The sequence below is a fragment of the Buteo buteo genome, chromosome Z (assembly GCF_964188355.1).
Source record: "Buteo buteo chromosome Z, bButBut1.hap1.1, whole genome shotgun sequence".
NCBI lineage: Eukaryota > Metazoa > Chordata > Aves > Accipitriformes > Accipitridae > Buteo > Buteo buteo.
In genome coordinates this window covers 62,728,888-62,751,705 of record NC_134204.1, presented here as the reverse complement: position 1 = coordinate 62,751,705, position 22,818 = coordinate 62,728,888, and the positions used below count along the sequence as shown (strand labels likewise).

Here is a 22,818-nt window from a genome sequence, read left to right as displayed (position 1 = left end):
CTAATGTCTTTTGGGATCTTCTGAGAAGTCTTAACAACTTAATCTTTTGAACTCCAAGTCCTTTAAATCTGCTTCTAATGTAGGACTGTACAAAGGCCTTGATCACCTTGAAGGCTCCTTTCTTTAGCCTCATTCCTAATTAATTGCTGTGACACTTCAGATGAGGAAGTTTGATGACCAAATATGCTGCTCAATATTTGGCAGTAGCAGTTTTTCAAACATGTTTTTATTATTTGGAGGCCAGGCATCACTGAGCAAAACAGATTTAGTTGCAGTAACTTTTTCTAAAATTACCCTGCTAATAAATTAGTTATTTTTCTCTCAGTATTAGTTATATTAGTTATATTTCTCCCAGCAGAATTCTACCAGAGCTATGTGCAATCCCATACTGTGTTGTCTTCTGTTTCAACACACACTGGTAAATTCAGGGGATGAGCTTTGGACTTAATCTCTCCCATTCATGATTATTGGGACATGGTGGGGAAAACTACCTCAAAGAGTTTGTAAGAAGGAACAATAGTTTATTAAAAAAAACCCCAACCCAAAACCTAGGCACCTCTGTCCCACTTACGGACTAGTGCCATAAATTTGCTTCTTTGCCAACTTCTTCTTCAGTCAGGCACCAGGTCTTGCAAATCACAGTGCTGTGCCAGCACGCAGTGTGCTTAGTAACACTGTGCAAAGGTGCAGGTACACAAAAACCTGTCTTTCTACCCGTTGTTGGGTGTTTAAACAAAGTGCATCTGCAGGGAGCATAAGGCAGTGGGAGGAGTCTTTCAGTGGGGTATTCATACTTCACATTAGCCACGAGATCTCAAAAGATTAGTTTAAATTTTTTTAAGGTGTAATTCTGATTTTTTACTTCAGTCATAATTTTGGTATCACAATCTTTACATTAAGAAGGGATTACAGAAATCAAAGAAATTGCATCAAAGTCTGGTGAAAATGGCACTTATTACAGAGATTGGTTTCATTCAAAGTAAAGCATAAAGTAGCTTTATACTATCTGCTTTAAAATGCAACTTGTATTTAGAATGTATTTTTTTTTTTTTAATATAAAGGGAACGGAGCCCTAGATCATGTAAAAGAAACAGTATAAAGCTTGCATATGCCTTTACGTTCCTGCGTTGCTCTTAACTGGAAATGCTTGTAGATTTTGCTTTGTTGTTGGCATGCAGAATAGGCATGTTTGCTTTTCATTGCCTAGCTTCTTAACACAATCCTGGCTTCAAGAGAAATGCGTGGTGTAACATCCTCCAAACTGCAGAGCTCCAGCTCTGAAGTTCTCAGTCTGTTTCAACTTGTCCTTTCCCTTCTACCCACTAGGTTACTCCTTCTTTCAATACCTTCTGATATACCAAAGGTAAACAAAAGTGACAGCCAAATTGTGAGTGAGGATCACAGACATATTAACTCCAGAAATTGCCAAAAAAATTCAAATAAAATTGATTTTCTTTCATGTAAAATTGTATTTTGAATTGTAGCTATTCCTAAGAGCAATGTTACTAGAATTGATCTTCCACTTGATTACAGAAGCAAGTGAATAAACACAACCTGTAAATACCAAATAAAATGAGAGAGCTTGATACAAATATTTTACATTTATTGGAAGAGTACAGTAAAAAGGGGACTGCAGACTTATTAGTGGTAACTGGTCCATAGGAAAAGACAAAGGACTATTCAAAAAAGGTCTGCAGTTTACAGGAATACTGAAATTCTGTTTTGTAACAGCCTAGGAAAATAAAAAGTTAGCTTGAGTTCAAAAGTGTAACTTTAAAGTATATAAAAAATTGGCAAATAAATAAAGTTAAAATGCAGATCTATTTAAAATTATACAGGACAGACAACTGGGAAGTGTATTACACAGTTATAATTTCCAGACTTGCTTAAAAGCCAGATAAACTCACAAATGTTGTTTCCTTTTTTTTTTTTTACATGTGTACTTTTGGGAAGAAGCACCCATTTCCAGTGTTATGTATTATCGATCTGTTTCACAAATATATTATTTTTAAACAATAAAGAGTATAAAAGGTGCTTTACCTGTTATTAAACTTGCTGGTGCATACTTTGGCACAAAATTGAATACAAATCTAAACACATTTGCAAACAGTATATGTGCCCACCCAAGGTTACTGGTGTCAAAAGCTTTGCGTGTGCTAGCAGGTCAGTGAACCAACCTTCCCTCCGTCCCCAGCACCCCTCCTCCATCTCCAGCTGCTTACAGTTACACAAAGGAAAAGTAACACATGCAACTGAAAAAACAGCAGTCCAAGTTTCATCTCTGGTAGTCATTTGAACATGCATGTAACTACACACTCCTTTAACAGAAGGGACGAGATAGATGTTTATTGTTGGGTTTCAGTCCTCAAAATTTCTTTGTAGGAGTCTGCCTGCCTTTTGTGTCCTGTGTGATGAGCCTGTATCATGACTTTTTTCCTATTACATGTTTTTAGCATTTTAGTGAAAATTAGGTGGGAAGCTTGGTGGAAAAAACAAGTTAACTTGTCAGTTACAGGTAATGATACAATTAACAGCAGAAACAGATACATTTATTCTAGTTGTTCAATCTACTGAAGACTTTGAATCTATGCCATAACCAAGTAGGAGGTGGAAGGAAGGAAAATAATGCAGAGAATCCCCATTGCATATTGCATTTCTGCATTTCATGACAAAGAAAAAAAATTCACTATTTCTCCTTAAGCACTACAACTTTAGGTGATTTAAGGAATTAGCCACACTCAGATATATAGGAAACTTCCAGTCTCTGGTGGATTTATTAGTGACTCATAGCGAGTGCAGGCATATTATAAAGAGGGGCCACGCAGACTGCAAGGCCTTCTCTATGGCGTCCTGGCTGCATCCACGCTACGTATCAGGATCGCTGACAGCACCTGAACTGGCTACTTGAACTCAGCAGTTCCCTTCCCTGATAAACTAGAGAGGAGGGAAGGTGCAGTTCTACCTTCCTATTGAGTTCAAGCCAAATACAAATATTACTATTGCAGAGATATCTTGAGCAAGGAATACTGCTGTTCAAACTGTATAACAGGTTTTAATTGAAACAATTACTTTAGTGACATTTAAAATGTATTAAGGCATATCAACTCAGACACCTAGTGAAAGATCAGTTCCCTGTAGACTTTTACTAACTTAGCAATGCTTATCTTCTGAAGCTGCAAGTCTCAGCACTTAATGGTGGTGGGGGGTTATAATTATCAGTATAAGTAAATGTTATGTGATGTTATGTGATGACAGAAGTCAAATTTCCAACAGCAAAATGGATGACAGTAATGAAAATTAACACTGTTTGGAAAGGTCTGTTCAGAAGAAGGAAGTTTACAACGAGGCTTAGTTGGAATTAAGTCACTGCTTTTAAAGATATTGTTTGGGTCTGGTCTGACAGCAAAATCATTCCTTTTCCAAGGAATGTATTTACCTTTATATTGTTCCCTAGTAGAAGCAGGATGCTCTGTATTGTAAACAGGAAGTCAGGAATGTTGTTTTTCTGATGTCTTTTACAATGTGGACAATTCATGATATATTTAGGGTTTTTAACTTGATTAAAAACATGATCTGGACAATGTACTTCACCTTGATCCAAAGTTACTTCAATTTCCATACAAACACACTGCCACAGGTATCAAGTTATAACATCACTACAATATTTTTGAGTCAAAAATAAGCAGGGATATATTTGAACTTTTCTGTCACAAGAGTAACTTTTTGGAAGTAAGTGGAAGGGCACCATTTGTGGTACATGGAGCCATCATAATTAGGAAATGTTTGGGAGATGCAACAGGCTAGATTATTACAGCAGAGCTCAGCTAGAACTGTAAGCTTACTGCAGCCCTTTTTAAAGAGCAGAAAGATTCTTTAGGAATTGAAGCAAAAGATCAGAGTGAATTAGTTTACATATCAGTAATCCAACAATTCTGTATTACTACTGCATTTAACAATTACAGAATTCTTTATATGTTCAGAAAGACTCAGCTGACTGTATACAAAGACAGTAGTGTGGATCTTTTTTTTTAGTGGTGGAAACTTCTGGCTCATACTTTCAACATGTGTAATCGAGAATGAATCACTGATCAATCTGATTTTTCTTTCAAAAAGCATAGTTGCCTTAAATTGGTGAAGGGTTTCAATGGAGAAGCATGCACTGTCTCTCTTACTGTACACAGAAAACTTAAGTTATGTACTTATCTATAAACATTTATAGTTCTAAAACTAGATGACAACTCCAAATAGTAGCAATTTAGGAACGCTTTTTTCCAAGCCTTCTTTGCTAGTAGCAATGTGAGTCCTAGGTTATCATAGTGGTTCACAGGTCATATTTATCTATAAACACAAATCCAGTTATTACAAGTTTTATTTACAAAGCATTCAATTCTGGTAGGATAGAGGAAGAAAGAATGGAGTTCATGGCTCTTCTGTGTTTTCACTTTATGACCTCTGTCAACTATATTTGAAGGCTTTATTTATCCATTTTTTGTAAGTGTGGCTAACAGTTTTTGATTTAGAAAAGGCATACATAATCTGAGATCTATAAATGAATGACCCTCTCATAGCTATAATCTGAAACAGCTGCAAAATAACAATGCCTGTAGCTAACAATCTAATTAGTCCTTCATCTCACAGAAAAAAACCCCAAACCATCTGAACATTCTAATTTAAGTCCTGCCTAGTCAATGTCTGATAAAATGGTGTTCTAAAACAGCTAATAATATACAACTTCCTGAAAATGAAACAACTCAGAGTTAACACCCAAGTTCTATACCTGGACATACACTCCAGTCAGAATTTTATGTCAAAGAGACAGAGTGACATAACATGGACTTAAGGCTAACTTACAGTTATTGGTGGAGGTAACAGCAAATATATCTCTGAACCTTCCTGTTTTTTAGATTAGTAGTAAGGCTGAAATACAGAAATGGCTTTTCCTTATTTGACAGAGAACCAAAACCAAGTTGGCTTCTAGAGTCAAAGCTGTGAAATGTTGGGGGATTAGCTGCTGATTTAAAGACAATGTCTAGCTTCCAGCTCCTGTTCTATGTGGTGCTTATTATAATGAACACAATGACTCTGATAACTCAATGTGGAAGTTAAGGAAAATGTGGGAACTACCAGGCAGAACTTGCTGGACTGTTCCGTGAGGGAGTCTTTCCTTCCTTGGTCTGAAAGTGAAGTTGGGTGTTAATAATGCATTAATATGCAATGCTGAAAAGTATGTAAGAGCTGGAAATCACATGTGCATTATCAGTTTCAGGAAACTGTGGCAATACTTGAAAGACCATTCAGAATGTGACAAGTGAAAGGATTCTTCTGTTTCAACTTGAAGCTTTCAGCTTTGTAAGATTTTTTCAGTTTTTTAGAAAGGAAAGCTATCCTGGGGGAATTCTAGTACAAGATTACAAAAAATATTTTTTCCTGAAGTTACTCTTAAAGAAGCTTGATGCATTTTTCTTCTAAGTTGTTACTGATGATTGTTTAAGGACTGCTTTTTTTACAGTGAATCTGCAGAAGGAAACTAGAAGAAAATATTTTTAATAGAGTTGATGTTCCAAATTTACCATATTACTCTTAAAAACTCATGGCTGTTTGGAACTTCAGGAATACTGGACTTGCTTGGTACTTTCTAATTACTAATTAAAGTCCTGTATTCCTAAAAGGACTGCATGAATATGATTCTAAGAAGAAAAAATATGTTCCTCGGTTAGTAGTAAGGGTATCCTTCCTTCCGTATTCTTCCCTCCACATATCCTGACTTGCCTAGCAAGAATCCCTCCAACAATATCACATGTCCTTTTGTGCTTTAGGGAAAAAAAATTAATTGGTGAACTCTTCTTTTAATAGCAAACTATTTTATGCTCAGTCATAAAAATGTTTCAAATCAAAGTGCACTGGCATAACAAACTTTTCTGTTGCCTACAAACAGGACAGCTGTTATAGGAAGTGGATTCTCTCGAGCCTCTTTCTTTTTATTCCATCTTTATAATGAGTTATCATTATTTGTGACAACCAACCATTTTCAGAGCTACTGCTCTTGAATATCGTATTTGATGACATTATTTACACACTAACTCATGTCTTCAAATATTGCACTGTTTCAAGTGAGTCAGTGGCACTGCCATTTAGAGGATATGACAGCAAGAATAATGGAAACAGGGCTAGTAGTCAATCACTATTGCTAATACCCATGCAGCAGCACATTTGGAAAAATTTGGGGATGGGGGAGACATTTCTAAATGCTTCTGAGAGTTGGTTACTCTGTAACCTCAAGAAAGAGTTTTTTTCTTTAGAATCTCTACAATGGGTGCAAAAGGGATAACTAAATAGTTATAAGAGATAACAAATGGATAATTTCATAGTTTTAGTGATGTGCATTAAGTTTTAGTGATGTGCTTGTAGGATTTGAAGAAGCATAACAGGTGGTCAAAGACATAGATGAAAAAATACTGAAGTATGAATAACCTAATATTTCCTTAACCAGTTTTCAGTTTCTCATCAAGAAGATCAGGCTTACTTTACAAACTGCAGTTCTTACTGACAGCTTTCTGGTGATGCATGCTCCAATAACTACTTCCAATATAAATATTAGGCAACTCTGCAAAAAGGCAGATTTTTGTTAAGAAGAAATGCAATATAACTGTAGTTGCTAAATGAAAAACTAGTTCATTGGTTTAATTAGAAACTAATGAAAATGTACATTTCAAGGAGAATGTCTTTGTGGGATGCTGACTCTACAAGATCACACTGTGCTGAAGCAAGGTGTGTTGTCAGAGAAGACACTTTTCACTATTTTACTTTCCATAAAATTGAAATGCTTAGGAATCCTCATGATTTCATTGATGACTGAACTCTGAAGCTAATATGCATGCTTAATTTCTACTGATAATAAATTAACAATGCATTTTTTTTCCTCAAAACAGTCTTTCTTAAAATGATAAATGCAATTCCTTGGAAAAAGATGAAAATAACAGATAACCTGTTGAATTCAATCGTACGTAACAGGCTGAGGTACCTCTACTTTTGACCCTTAAGAATATTCAGAGCATCTTCTATTTAACAGTATAAAAATTGAGCATTCCCTCAGGGGTGCCCTGTTGGGACAGTGCTGGTGTAAGAACCTACCTGAAAGACCACACTTGCAAAAGAGACTGAGTTTTAACTGTTTTGTAGGTTCTCTAGGATAAACACGGTACATGAGCCAAATGACCAGTATCTGGCTAACCTATGAATAATGTAAGACTGAGTCATCAGAAGTCCATAGAAAGCAGATATGATGGCTTTGGTTCTTGAATACCACATCTTTCTTTTAAATTTCATGGCAGGTTTGTTTGTGAACTCCCCTGTGAGAAGTTCACAAAAACTTAAACACAGTATCTATAGGTATGGATTCCACTTCCTAAATTGCATAATTGCAATAATTACAAGTGAGACATGATGAACAAGTTCTGCCACAAACTGCCAAATTAATGATAAGAAAACAGTTTAAATAATTGAAGAGACATGTACCTGTGTTTAGATTTATTCTATACCTATAAACTTATTCTGGTACTCTCCCAGAGAGTTATTATTTTTGAACTGACCTGATGCCTACTTCAGGAATAATAATAAATTTTCTTGCTGCTGTAGAAATCGTGTGTTTTAAAAAGTCTTTGAATTTAAACAGAAGTGTGGTATGAATTATGAATGTTAACTATTTCAGAATAAAACATGAGTACAATTTTTATCTTTTTGTGAGAGTCAAGATGACTGGTTAATTTAAGACAAATAAAACAGTATTTTATTTTATAAAAATAAACCAGTATTTCTTTGCTGTCAAAAGGGCATACAGCAAAGAAACAGTTTATCTCTGTAGTAGAAGAAGAATATTAACTCTCCAGAGAAGCTATGAATGCTGACAGAGGAGACACTGTTATCCTTACTTTCACACTTCAGTGATGCATACATAAGTACCTGCAGCTGGAAGAACCTTGGATTTTTCCAAATGATTGTGGAACATTCCTTAAATCTTAGTACACTTGCATTTGCATTAGCATACTAGCAAATTAAGGCACAAACTTTGTGTACTACTTAAAAGCATACAAACTAACAAGAATATTTCCCATTGCTCTTGAAAAATATCTTTGGGCTACTTGGAAGTACAGAAGTAAATATATCCAGTATGCTTATAAGGAAGTTTAAATTTATGCCACCAAGTCTTCCAAGCACTATAGTCTCATGGGTATGTATAAGCTTCCTTAGCTCCAAGAAAAAAAATCACTTAAGAAATGCCAGAAGCACTCACCATTCCTTATAGCTGGATGCTGACAGTTCCACCTCAAATGCAGGTGATGTGCTCCAGCATGATGATTCATTGTTTTATTTGGACTCTAACTCCAATGTAATAGACAAACTCTTCTAGACAACAGATATTTTGGTCACACGTAGCCCTTAAACATTACCACTCAGTACTACTATAAATGCACTTCAGAGAGCAAAAATGTTGTGGACAATAGTCACCTTAACAGAAATAAAAATGTAATGTAGCCACTGGCTTCACTACATCTCAATCCAACTGTAATAATAAAAATATAGGGCTAATTAACATTCCAGATGCTGTGTTACTTACAATCCTTGTTCCTTACTTGCATTAGCAGCAACAGGCATCCCTTGAACTGAAAAATTTTAAGCAACTTAACTCTGGAACTCAGACCAGGATACTGTAACTTGTTCCTATTTCTATGTAGGGCCCTGGAAAATAATTCCAGCTGCAAAGAGGACCCAGAGCCAGAGTAACAAACTGTGCCTTTCCTCTCACCCCCTATCTAGTAAGTTTTTACTCTTCCTGGTGGAATTTTTTTAATATATACAAGGTTTTTACTCCTGGTGGCATTTAAAACTTGCCTGTCCCCAGTCTTTTGAAATCTGATTGCAATGACTTAAAAAAGTTAGAAGTTAGTATTTCTACTCTGCCTTGCTCAGCCTGTCAGAGGCTTTAAACATACTTCTTTTTTTTGGTTTCTTGAACAATTTCCTTATGCCATACAAAAGTAGTATTTTTCTTTGGACACTAAGCATGGAATGTACTCTTGCTTAGCATAAACTTTTGTAGACTCCAGCTGCATTCTGAGATTTATTACCAATTTAAGGAAACAAATCCAGATCAAAAGCAAATCAAGCAATTCACATTCTTTAACTCCTCTAAGATCAACAATATTTGTTATCTGCTGCTGTTATGCTGCTGTCATTTGTAAACCTCTTTCTGTTGGCCTGCTGCTTTTACATGCCTGCTGCTTTTACATATTCTTTGGAAGGCAGATGATTTGCAGTATTTCTTAACGTGTAGTCAAGACTTGATACTGTTTTTTTTGTTTCTTAAACAAACATAGGTCATTGTAAAGGAGACATATTACTGAATTCTGATGGATTTCTAGGAAGAAAAGGTGTGGCTTAAGTAAATCACAGCAAAAGTCAGAAGTATTTACTACAGTATGGCAAGAAATGCACAAGTAACTCAATTTTCTACACAAGAAAATTCTGGATTTCACTGTTCAGTAAGTACATTTGCATCCAGAATCTAACTGACCTTCATCCTTAAAGTATTACTTAAAAATATCAGTTGCAGAAAGAATTCAAAAAATATAAAAGTTTCTAGTTGAAATACTTGTCAAAACTGTCTTCAGTTTTAAGGTCAACATGTATGATAGTCACCACATTAGAGTGCTGCTGGTGTTGACATTCGGGACAGGGATAGCCGAGTGAGAACACAGCTTAAAGTAGAAAACCTCTGAAAAATGTCACTAGCAGTTACTTGCTGTAAAACAGATAAAAGCCACAGTCCCTTAAATCTATAGTACGTGCTTTTCTATTTACATGTAACCTAAATGACAATATTACTGTGACTGGATATATAGCATTTCGCAGTATATGTCTTTAATGCAGGTGTAGGCATCATTCAAGATGGTACACATGTATATAAAAAAACCCAATTCATTTCAAAGTAATCCTAGAAGAATATTGCAAATAATGTTGTATAAACGCGTAGTGTTTGAGGGAAAAAAAATACTTCACTGGAAAATGAGGTCCCACACATTGAGTTTGGCACTTGTTTATCACTATGTCACTTTCTTTTTGATTGAAGACAGCTCTTTCTGAATCTCACTGAATTTTGGCCGGTTTTCTGGTTTGTAGTCCCAGCACCTCTGCATTATTTTATATATTTCTTCTGGACATTTTTGCGGTGCTGACATTCGGTAGCCTGGTACACAAAAAAAGGGGGAAAATGTTTAGCATTGAAAACTGATGCATATTGACAAATCTAAAAAGATACAAGCGAAGTTCAAGATCATTGCACTAAAAAAGATCTTCAGGGTAATATGAGGGAAGTCTTCAATGCATAACCTATACAAGATAGATAATTATTAAACTAATCAAAGCTCAGGTACCAATGACATTTAAGTTGGGCATGGTAAATTGTCAGTACACTTGTCATCCCTAAGGGCAGCAACCTGCATAGATTTGTTTCCTGTCTTAGGAAGTAGCTACTCTCTAAGTTTTAATCCTGTTCCCATTTTTCCCCCACTGAAGAAATCAATAATAAATATTAAGAGGGGAGTAAATTTCTTTGCTCTTTCTCAAAATGGATCAACTTGTATTCTCATGCCTCTTCCTTCTTTTGTATCCTTAAGAAGTTCCCTTCCCACTTGCATTTTATCCATTTATTCTTCCTCCCTCCTGTTTTCTTAACTTTTATATTTTCCATCATCTTAACTCTCTTACTCTTCTGGTTTGCTAACATAGGCAATGGCCTTCCACAGCTCTCTGCTGCCATCAACTGAAGGAGGTCTCTGACTTGGTGATAAGCTGGAGAATGAGCAATCAGTTAAGTAAATTAGCAGCTAATCATTCAGAAGACAGATAAGTGGCTGTTCCAGCATATCGTCCATACCCTGGACCAAAGAGATGTATTCAGAGCAATGAAGGCAACTTCCCAATGAGTAGGAATTTGTGCAAAATGCCAGGAGGACTGCATGGATGAACAAGGAGTGCCTGGACAAATTCAAACACAAAAACAGGTAATGTGGGAGGAATACAGAAACATCGTCTGGGCATCCAGAGATGAAGTTAGGAAAGCTAAAGCCCAAATGGGATTGAATCTGGCCAGGGATGTCAAAGACAACAAGAAGGGCTTCTGCAAGTATACAGGTGATGAAAGAAAGTCTAGGGACAATGTGGGCTACTGCTGAATGAGGTAGGGCACCTGGTGACACAGGACATGCAAAAGGCTGAGGTACCGAATGCCGCTTTCACCTCAGTGTCAACTAGCAAGACCTGCCTTCAGGAATCCCAGGCCTCAGAGACCAGGGAGAAAATCTGGAGCAAGGAAGATGTGCACTTGGTGGAAAAGGATCTGGTCAGGGAATACTTCAGCAAAATGGACTTATGTAAGTCCACAGGCCCTGATGGGATGCACCCATGAGAGCTGAGGGAGTTGGCTGATGTCACTGCAAAGCCACTCTCAATAATCTTTCATCCATCATGGTGACTGGGAGAAGTGCCTGCGGACTAGACTAAAGCAAATGTCACTCCTGTCTTCAAGGAGGATCCAGGGAACTACAGGCTGGCCAGCCTCACCTTGATCCCTGAGAAGGTGATGGAGCAGCTAATCCTGGAAACAATTTCCAGGCACATGAAGGACAAGAAAGTCATCAGGAGTAGTCAGCATGGATTTGCCAAGGGGAAGTCATGCTTGACCAACCTGATCACCTTCTATGATGAAATGACTGGCTTGGTAGATGAGGGGAGGGCAGTGGATATTGTCTACCTCAGTAGCCTAAGTAAGGCTTTTGAGACTGCCTGATGTAAAATCCTCAGAAAGAAGGGCTGGATGAGCTGACAGTGAGGTGGACTGAAAACTGGCTGAAAGGGTGGTCCCAGAGGGAGTTGGTCAGTGGCACAAAGTCTAGTTGGAGGCCAGCAACTACTGGTGCACCCCAAGGGTCAATACTGGGTTCAATCTTATTTAACATCTTCATTAATGATCTTGATAACAGGGCAGAGTGCACTCCCAGGAAGTCTGCAGATGACAGCAAACTCGGAGGAGGGGCCAATACACCAGAGGGTCCTCCTGCCATCCAGAGGGACCTAGACAGGTTGGAGAAATGGGCTGACAGGAACCTCATGCAGTTTAACAAGGGGAATTGCAAAGTCCTGCACCTGGGGAGGAACAACCCCAGGCACCAGTACATGCTGGGGGCTGCCCAGCTGGAAAGCAGCCTAGCAGAAAGGGGATCCTCATGGACACCAAGGGTTGAACATGCACCAGCAATGTGTCCTTGTGGCAAAGAAGGCTAATAGTATCCTGGGCTACATTAAAAGAAGTCTTACCAGCAGGTCGAGGGTGATGATCTGTCCCCTCTGCTCAGCACTGGTGAGGCCACACCTGGAGTACTGTGTCCAGTGCTGGGATCCCCAGTACAAGAAAGCACTGGAGAGAATCCCATGAAGGGCCAGCAAGACGATGAAGGGACTGGAGCATCAATCCTGTGAGGACAGGCTGAGAGAGCTGGGACTGCTCAGCCTGGAGAAGAGAAGGCTTGGGGGGATCTCATCAATGCATATAAACACCTGCAGGGAGGGTGCCAAGAGGACAGAGCCAGGGTCTTGTCAGTGGTGCCCAGTGACAGGACCAGAAGCAGTGGGCATGGACTGAAACACAGGACGTTCCCTCTGAACATCAGGAAACACCCTTTCACTGTCAGGGTGACCAAGCTCTGACCCAGGTGGCCCAGGGAAGTTGTGGAATCTCCCTCCCTGGAGATATGCAAAAGCCATCTGGGAATGGTCCTGGGCACCCAGCTCTAGGTGATCCTGCTTGAGCAGAAAGGTTGGACCAGATGACATCCAAAGGTTCTCACAGACCTCAGTCATTCTGTGACTCTGTGATTCTATGAACTGTTTACCCTGTGTAGGTCTCTGAACAAATGATAGGCAGTGGACCATAAAGTGAGTTGGCACATAGGACTATACAGCTAAATGGAGCTCCGTGACTCCAGACTTACTGCACAGGTCTCTGTATCTCTGCATCTCTCTTTCTAAAGCAGAGTATAAATGACACTGGCCTCATACAACAGGTAAATATGTGTAATATTTTTCCTTTGTTATATTGCATGCATCTGCTCTAGGTGCCGGATTAATGCATGTAACTTCAAAGGAGGACGGCTGGACTCTAGGACACTTAGAGTCAAGATAATACAAAACTATGTAAAAATCCTTTCCTTCACAAAGTTTCCCCTAGAAACTAGTTCTTCAAAACAGTGACAGCAGCAACTACTTTTTGTCCTTAAAGTGAAGTGATTCTATATAGTTATTTAGAATCGAAATTAACCTGGTTTAAAGCAAGCATTCAAGTGACTTAATTCACTGAAGGCTCTTGCTGATTAAGTAATTGAGATAGATATGATCAGGAAGAAAATCTGGAGTGTCTTAGCTGACTATTCTAACAGAAGAGCTATTACATACTGAAAACCAAGAAAACAGGCTGATAAAAGAAATGGAAATTCCATTAAAAAAAAAAAAGAAAAAGAATTGCTGACAGATGACAGGACTATTTTCCCCACAGTATAAATAGCTGAAAAAGCATGACCATACTTCTAAACGTTTGAATTTTATCAGTTGCAAGAGATTATTATTCTCAGTCGATTAAAACAGAATCTCACTACTTAGGTAGTAAGACTTGTTTTTACAAACACTCCTCTGGTCTGGAAATCATTGGATTTTTTGATTTGGCCTTTTAAGGAGAAACTTTGATGGTAATTTACAGTGCTTATAACAAACACTGGCAATTTGTATAAATTAGCAAATTAGTTGTTCGGGTTTTTTTTAAAATCATTTAGCAGTTTTACTAGCTTAGAACCTGTTTATAAATTACACAGTAGTACTATGTAGAGGAGGAACAGTTCTGAAACGCCGCTGAAGATGATGAAAATAAATCAAAGTCCTGAAATCCTGCTCACAGTTATTTGCTACTTTAAATAAGAGCCTTTTGATTATTTTGTAAAAGAGAAATGTGGCTTTCGACGCTAAACTAGCTTACCATTCTCCACCATAATTGCTAAATTTTTGCCTGAAGTGCTTTAATAGAGAAGATGGAATGATACAGATTTTTAATTCTGGCAGTTTAGAATATTTATACCTGCATTAGCATAATCTTAAATAATTCATTCTGGGCAAGCCTCTACTTTGCACAGCGGTAAATCCTTCCTCTCCATCCCACCTTTTAGTTCTGCAATAATGAAAGTCAGCATGCTGTAAGTCTTCTGACCTATACTGGTCAGTATATTCCTTTTTTCAAGACACCTATATATCACAATACCCCTCCCAGAAAGCTAGATTCAGCAATTAAAAAATCTCATAATATTTTTGCTAAAGTTGCTGGACAACTCATATGTTATTTCTTTGCTATTTTATACTGTATGTACTACATCCTTATGGATCTATACAGTATTTCTTTCATTCCCTATGAATAACTACCTTTCTCGACTTGTTCTCGTGCTTGTTGGTTGGTCATTCCAGGGTACGGACATACTCCTAAACTGAAGGTCTCCCACAAAAGGATTCCAAAGCTCCATACATCACTCTCAGATGTGTATCTCCCTAAGAAAAGGAGAGAAAAGCCTCGGCTTAATGTACAAAGAAATTAATGTTTCAGATAATTATGGCCCCAAATTTTCTGTAAAGTGTTACATTGGACAGCTTTAAGCAGAACAAAGCTGTAGCTACTAATAATACATTCTGCAGATATCATAGTCTCCTGTATTTCAAATAATAAACATATTACCTTAAGGTCAATACCTAGGAATAATATAAGCCAACTTAAAGTTCTACAATTTGACAGACCTTACCATGTCAGTTATTTTTCATGCAAGTTAAGAATAGCCTTCCTTCTTAATGTACAAATGTTTTTTTTTCTTTTAATATAAAAGGACAGAAAAATGTCAGTTTCCTCCCTTTTTTATTATAACTTTCAATTCAAAAGATACTTTTTAAAAAATTACCTTTCCCAGTTCCCTAATATAGCATGACAATGAGTATTTTGAGAGGAGCTACCATCAACATAGTTTGGAACTGCAAACAGGGCCTGGTTTTCACACTTTGAGAACCTGTTCTCTGAAAATGAAAGTATAGTTGCTTCAACTTGTTTAATTTGGACCCTGAAGAACAGAGGCACCCAATCAGTTAAAGAAAAAAAAAATAAAATCTGGCCTGCTCGTTCCATTGTCCTCAACTGTGCTTCAGAGATAGCAAAATAGATAATTGATAGATAATTGAATTCCAAACATCTTTGTGTAATGAAAGCTTTATATTATAGGAGAAAGATAGATCTTGGAGCAGATATTTCTATTGTCTCTGATGGATTCACATTAAGAAGGACGTATTCACATCAGAAAGTTAAGGGTCCTAGCTCTTTGCAGAAGGATCTGTGAAAATGCTATCTTAGAAAAACATTTTCAACATAACTGTCAACATTTTTCATGACTGTTTTTCTTTGTTCCATACTGTTACATTGTATATGTGTGTCTTTATTCTTTAAAATACACACATGCTTGTGAATGTATTATTTGTTCATCTCTAATCATTAAACAAAACAAACTAAGCCACTTCTGACTAAAAAAAAGGAAAATACATGTAAATTACAGTGACAGTTTGGTGATATGACAACTGTTCTGACATCAGAAAGTTCAGTTTACTGTTAAACCAAGTATCACTTCCAGCTGCACTACATCAGCTTGTGTGCCTTGTAGATGGCAATTATGGACATTCACTATGCTGTTTGCAGTAAGATTAGTTTTCTTGTCTATGTATCAACTCTCTTCAGAGTTTGGCATCCAGTAATTTAACATTTTTCATTGAAATCATTCAGTAGATACAAGATAGGTGATTAGGTTTTTTTAATGAAAGTACAAGTTCTGCATCGTTAATTATCTTTTCCACTATGACATTATCTGGGCAAAAAAAAGGCCTGTTCATTCACAAAAAAAAACCCTCCACAGTGATTTATTAACATGACAAACAACTCAAAAATGTGGTACTGGAAAAAAATGCATATTAAATGTATATGTTAATTTTCAGAGAACAGGAAGCAAAAATACCCTACACTTGGCCTAAACATGTGATTTTATTAGGAACTTTTCAAACATTTTTTTCCACTTTTGGGAAGTGATGGAAATCATATAGCTCCAAGCAAAAATAACAGTATGGAATGACACTGAACAGCACCTACTGAACCAAAGATTCAATCTCCCACAAGCTCTAGTAGCATCAGGATTTCACTAATGACTTCAGATACAACTCCCTAGCCCCTCCGTTTGCCCTAATCTGGTTTCTAGACTTCACAACTTGCGGGCTTTTTAATTAAAAAATTTTTTTGTGACTGCTATTAATTTGTCATATACAGTGAATCCAGAAATGACTGAAAAAATGGCCTTTTACATAGTTTCTTAAGCACTGTATCATTCATGTAATAACCAAACAACACTATCCCTCTTTTTCTTCCCGTCCTTAAATCTTGCCATTACGAACTGACATGGACAGTGGTTGCCAACTAGTTTTGAAATATTGCAGATTTAGTTCTATTCCACTCTGATATCCTTAAATACCTTCAGCCTTACCTGTACAAATTAATGCAATACTTACGACCATATTATTAGGATGGTAAATAGAAAAACACGAACAATTATTTTTACTCACATCGTTCAAGGGAATGGAAAAAATGATCCTTCAAAACCACATAGAAAACTTCTACGACATTTTGAAAGTTGCATGTTAGACTGCTGAACACATTAACAAATGTTTGAGAGAGCTTATTTTCCAACACTACAGAAAATCACTTGCTGCTTCAGTATGTATACATTTTAGGAAACACAAAATAAGTAAATGTTAATCATTTATCCTCTCCTCTCCTGTACTATGCAGAAAAAAGACTCAAAAATACAAAGTGAAGGTGCTGTCACAAAAGCCTCTTTCCTGATTTCATGTAGTCTGCTGGACTGCATGTGGCTATGAAGGATAGGCTTCCATTATATATCAAATAAACTGTATGCATTTCTGAAATAACAAAAATAAAAATTCAAAACACCTTTTATCGTGGAACAAACACCCAAAATAGAAAAGCGTGTTCCCCAGTGAACGCTAGCAACACTAACACATCTTAGAATAACTGATAATGCAGGATCAATTACTGTAACTAAATTTATTATTAGCCTTCCAAAGAGAAGATCTGCTTTATTGTGTTATGGCATTAACTCATGCAAAAGCGCTAATGAGATGAAGCATTTTGCTATCAATCATAAGTCACAAACGAATGATTTCCAATGTATGATATAAAAAAAAAAAGCTTTAAGAGATGGCAGAAATATTTATAGACACTTCAAGTTTTTTCTAAGTACTCAACTAAAGAACTGGTTAAGAGAACTACATCCAAAACATGGCATCGTTCCTTTAATATGCTGCTTCTTCACAGACCACTTTACTTACAAGAACTTATTTTTCTAGTTTCATTTAAGTTAAAAAGCCAAATATAGCACCTTCTGTCCCTGTTCTGGAATTATTACCCATGTAGTATAGACCACTTCCCTCAATCAGAAATAATGGATTTTCTCCCCCAATATAATAGCCTAGCAATATATAAAAATGCAGGTTAAAAAAAGCAGCAGTTAAAAATATAAATCAGTGACTGTACTCTTCTCCGGTACAAAGATTTATCTAAGAGTGTTCTAGTATGTTAACACTTAATACTGTTTTCAAAGAGGTGCTAGAACAATCACTGCCATAAATATGCAGAACTTGCCATTCATTTTGCTAATGATTATGATTTACATGACTGCCTAGGTAGTCTATTAGAATGAGTCAGCAACATAACCAAAGCATTGTCTTATTGCTGCATAACAGCAATTTTGATGTTGCTGCCTTATTCTTTTTGAAGTCAAATCAGTATTTTATACTTAACTTGAATAATACTGAAATATTAAAATTATTTTAAATATTATGGATTTGAACTGGGCACTAGGAATATGTGTATATACTCAAGTATTGCCCTCAGTGTAGTCCTGGTGCTCCTTATGGTCCTTTTGATTTTTATTTTTTTCTTCTCCAAGAATATACAACTATGTCCTTACCATAGTTGAGAGCTTCTGGAGCAGTCCACTTGATAGGAATCTGCTTTAGGCCCGATGATGAGTACACGCCATCATCCTCTTGCCGGGACATTCCAAAATCGCTTATTTTCAAAATGTTGCTTTCACCTACCAAGCAGTTCCTTGCAGCCAGGTCTCTAAGAAGAAGAAATAAACCCACATAATTTTACACATTTGAAAGTACTAAAAGCCATTTAAAATGGCTAAGCCCCTCAGCCAAGATGGTGGCACCTCTCAGACAACAAATTTAAGAAAGGGTAAAAATGCTGCATAGCAGTTGTGGAAAACGGGAGTGAGAGAGGAAAAAAAATATTGTGCAAAATTATCCTGTGAACACCAAGGTCAGCGAAGGAGTGGAGGGAGGAGGTGCTGGCGATGCTGTAGGTGCTCCAGGCACTACAGCAGAGATTCCCCTGCAGCCTTTGGAAGGACCCACGCTGGAGCAGCTTGTGAAAGACTGTATCTCCTGGGAAGGACCTACACTGGAGCAGGGGACCAGTATGAGGAAGAAGGAGCAGCAGAGAGGAGCTGTTATGGACTGACTGCAACCCCCATTCCCCATCCCCCCTGTGCCCCTCGGCAGGGGAAGTGGAGGAGTCAGGAATGAAGGAGTAAAGGTGACTCTCAGAAGATGGGACGGGTGGCGGAAAGGTATTGCAGTTTTTGTCTTTATTTCTCACCATCCAACTCTATTTTAATTGGCAATAAACTAAATTAATGTTCCCCAAGTTGAGTATGTTTTGCTGTGACAGTAATTGGTGAATGATCTCCCTGTCTTTATCCTGACCCTCGAGTTTTCTGTCTTATTTTCTCCCCTGTCCTGTTGAGGAGGGGGAGTGAGAGAGGGGCTGGCTGGGCATCTGGCAGCCAGCCAAAGTCAACCGACCACAACTGCCCTCTGAGGTCACAGAAATAAACCCGCAGATTAATAAGTCAGATTTTATGCAAAATGAAACAGAATTTGAAGAAGCACCCTGAAACATGTTCCCATAGTAATGAAAGACAACGAAACCCAGAGAACTGGCTCCACCTTCTCTCTGCTTATATTATGTTAGCATTAGAATTTCCATCAAAACCAAAAAGCTACTCAGAGAAAAGGAATTTTGGCTCAGTGATGTATGAGAAGTTCAGAAAATCAACAGCCTTCCTTTCCCTCCCTCCATCTCAAACATGTTTTTACAGATTAGGAGACAGCCTGTAGTAATACCTGATAAAGACCTACTGTGCCTTCTCTACAGCATACATTTGGAATAATAATATATGCTAATAATATATTATTAACATACTATAAGTATATTACATTTAATGTTTTCACAATGTATTAAAATACTACATAATAAAATATATATTATTATTCCCATCTTAATGTAATAAAATACAAGAAATTTTTGAAGGGGGAAAAATGTTAAGCAACAGAATTATATCTATAACATCAGGACCATCATGGGCAAAGTATTTTTAAACTAAATTTACAATGTTTGTTTCCTGCTTAAATAGCTAATATGCTCACAAATGGCTTGTCTTACGTGGATATTCAAGAATAACTATACTAGCTTAAATGTTTTGGATTGGACCTGTAGCATAGTTTTGAAGTGAATCCCCTGAGCACTTAATGCACATCCATTGGTTTCAAAAACTTATTTTGGTGCATGCAAACTAGACTGCCCTTGGAAGAAACTAACCTAGAACTCTGCCCATGGTGTGCACAAAATTTGTTTCTACAGCTAATGCAGTAAGAAGGCTCTGAACCAATGACAAACAGCTTCAAACTCTATGCATGGTGGGGACATTCATGACAAAGGATTGAACTATATTTAGTCTAAAGTAAAAGTCTTGAGCCACATACAAGGATGTTAAAGCTTATATATCTACAATTCCTTTGACCAACTAATCCTTATTGATATTGCAGTACATTATTTGATATGTAGACAGAGCCTGTGTTTGAGCATAAATATTGTAGCTTGATTCAAGAATTTTAACGTATTTGACTCACACAACTTTTCTGCCACTAAGAATATTTATCGCTCTTGAGCTTCATGCTACAGTGATATAAATGCAGTTATTCTTGCAGTTAGAGAAGATGGACCACTTAAAAACAAGTCTGAAGTTACAGTGTCCAGCTGAAGATAAGCACAAATGTATAAATCAGCTCAATATGCACTACGTTACATAGATGTTAGCATGTGGTATTGTTTGGTGAAAGTAAGAGAGCTGCAAACCAAAATCAAATTGTTACTGCTTATACTCAAGTCTGTAAAAAGTATCACCATGAAACTTCAGGAATTTATGGCTTAGGTTCCAGTCATACTTTAGTTGTTAGTTTTTTTATTGTTTTACTCAATATAGTCTAGATTTTGTGACAGATGCACATAAGGAGTGGAAAAAGTAATGAGGTCATATCTCAAAGAAAATTTACAGAGTTCGTTAAAATCACAGTCATCTTCCTACCAGAGTCTGACCTAGCATTTGAACAAGTTCTGGGTCAGATTAAGAAAAAGCTATATACTGAGTTGTCTTAGATTTATTCCTCATACATAAGTCTGATTATTAGGGAATATATATTGTAAACAGTACACAGTATGATGCTTGTAAACAGAGATCACACTCAGTTCACATAATTTTTGTCTGTTTTGTATCTGACAGTTTTCTTTTTCTTTCAGACTCATCTAGAGGAATTGTTTTTCATCATTACTGAAAATTTACAAAAACACTTCTATGAAAATCAAACTGGTACTTGAGAAAGCTGGTAAAGATTGCTCAGGATATGTTCAGGTTATATGTAAATTAGCACTAGATATTCTGAAAGACCACAGACACACAATGTCTTTGCTTCATGAAACAGTGGTTTTCAAGCTGTCTATTAGCTGGCAGCGGGTCACAGAATGATACAATTCAAGCTACCATGCCACACACAAGTGTCAAGGGAGGAATCGTGGGCCAGTGGTTAGCTAATGGCCCACAACTTGTGCAGGTGGACACAACTGTCAAGTCTGCCATCAATCTTTCCAGGCAAATTGCTTCTTTCTTTTTGTTTCAGTTTGTATCGAATAGAGAAGTATTTTCATTGCTAACTTCCACAGAGTATCAATAAAATTTTATGAAATAGTGAGTGTCAAGCTATTAACAATAAGATAGAAAAAGATGCATTATGATAAAACAACTTACTAATAAAGCTACAAAGAGCAAAGTAAATGTAGCAGTGCTGGTTATGAGTCTCACAGTATTAATATTTTTTTCTGCTTCTAGCTAAAACTCTATTTTTGAAGCTATAATACTATGTATTACTTTTAATACATCATTTGTGTTAATAAAGCCTTTTGAGCACTTAATATGTTTACTTCTGACTTAAGCAAATCTGCTCTTTTCCTTTCTCATGTGTAAGGCAGGCTCTCTGACATATTTAGAAAATACTTTTTTTGTGATTCCCCCCCCCACACCCCCCCGCCCTTTTCTCCACTTCAGTCATAGCCTTTTTAAAGGACTTTTGTAATTCCTCTCTCAGGCACTTAGTTTTCTTTTCACAATTCTTGTGACAAGTTGGTTCTTCACGTACATAGAAACCAACAATGTTTAGCAGATCCAGTGATATTTACAATCATGCTAAATTCTGCCAAAAGTTCTGTTACTTTGCACTTTTAATAACTTGCCATCCAGTGGGGTGAAACAGTATGAGTACAATTTCATTCTCATTGTTCCACCACCAGCCACTTCAGATTCTGCAGTTACATCCACTGTAGATGTATTTTTCAGGTTCTTTTTTTCCCTGTTCTCTTACTTGTAATTTCTTCACAGTGTCTATTTGACTAACATTTATTATTTAACTCCTCAGGCTTATAAATGTCCTGAAAGTTACAGTATCTTGTTAGTATTTCTGCTGTCATTTTACATCTGTTTCATATCCTAAGTAAGTGATTTGTTGCTGAATTTTCCAGATTCCCTTATATGTATTTGCATACTTAAAAGCAGTTTTTAAAACATTGTTACACTGAAGGCTATAGCTACATCAAGATGATGATGATGATAATTATTATTATTATTATGAGGGTTTGGTTAAGATTTTTCAATATTTTTCAAACACCTTCACTGTTTCTCCTCATGTCTGACAGTCTTCTTTAAAAGGATGTTCATATTTTTCAGTCTAGATACAAGAGAAAATTACCAAAAATGCATTTTTGTCACTGTGTTTTATTACAGAATTTATAGCCAGAATCTGAAAAAAAAGGGCATCAAAAAGTATTACTTCCATGGCTTTAAATTAATAACTAACAACTTTGATTTTCTTCCAGTTTCCAGGATTCTAATTCATTTCACTTTGCTACAGATAAAAGGAAAGAGCTCTAGTACAATAGTGTTAAGTGGCTTTAAAAAACCCTTTACGTCTTAACTTTCCATATGAAATATACACAATGGTGTTTCATCCAAGTATGGATGATAGATGACATGAGTAAGGGAAAACAAGAAAATATAAATATATAGGGCTGATGACCGAAAACAACTATGAGGAGTCTTTATTACAGATAAAGTCAGTGTTAAATATATGTAGTAAAACATGACAATTTCTAGATGGCCTTTTTTAAACCAAAATCAGCTGTGCTCTACTTGTCTTCTTTTCCCTAAAAACCAAAGTATGTTCTATTTG

The 22,818-nt window shown here is 36.8% G+C and overlaps 1 protein-coding gene across 7 annotated transcripts in view; it reads right to left on the bottom strand.

The window, feature by feature from the left end:
• Positions 1 to 1,586: 1,586 nt before the first annotated feature.
• FER (FER tyrosine kinase) overlaps positions 1,587 to 22,818 on the bottom strand; it is a 196,501-nt gene continuing 175,269 nt past the window's right edge. For all 7 annotated transcript variants that reach the window (XM_075020214.1, XM_075020208.1, XM_075020213.1 and 4 more), the window contains 3 exons: positions 18,162 to 18,316; positions 14,518 to 14,640; positions 1,587 to 10,243 (listed from right to left, as the gene is read on the bottom strand). In XM_075020214.1, the coding sequence (XP_074876315.1) occupies positions 10,101 to 10,243; positions 14,518 to 14,640; positions 18,162 to 18,316 (421 nt within the window). In that variant the 3' untranslated portion in view covers positions 1,587 to 10,100. The remainder of the gene's footprint in view (positions 10,244 to 14,517; positions 14,641 to 18,161; positions 18,317 to 22,818) is intronic.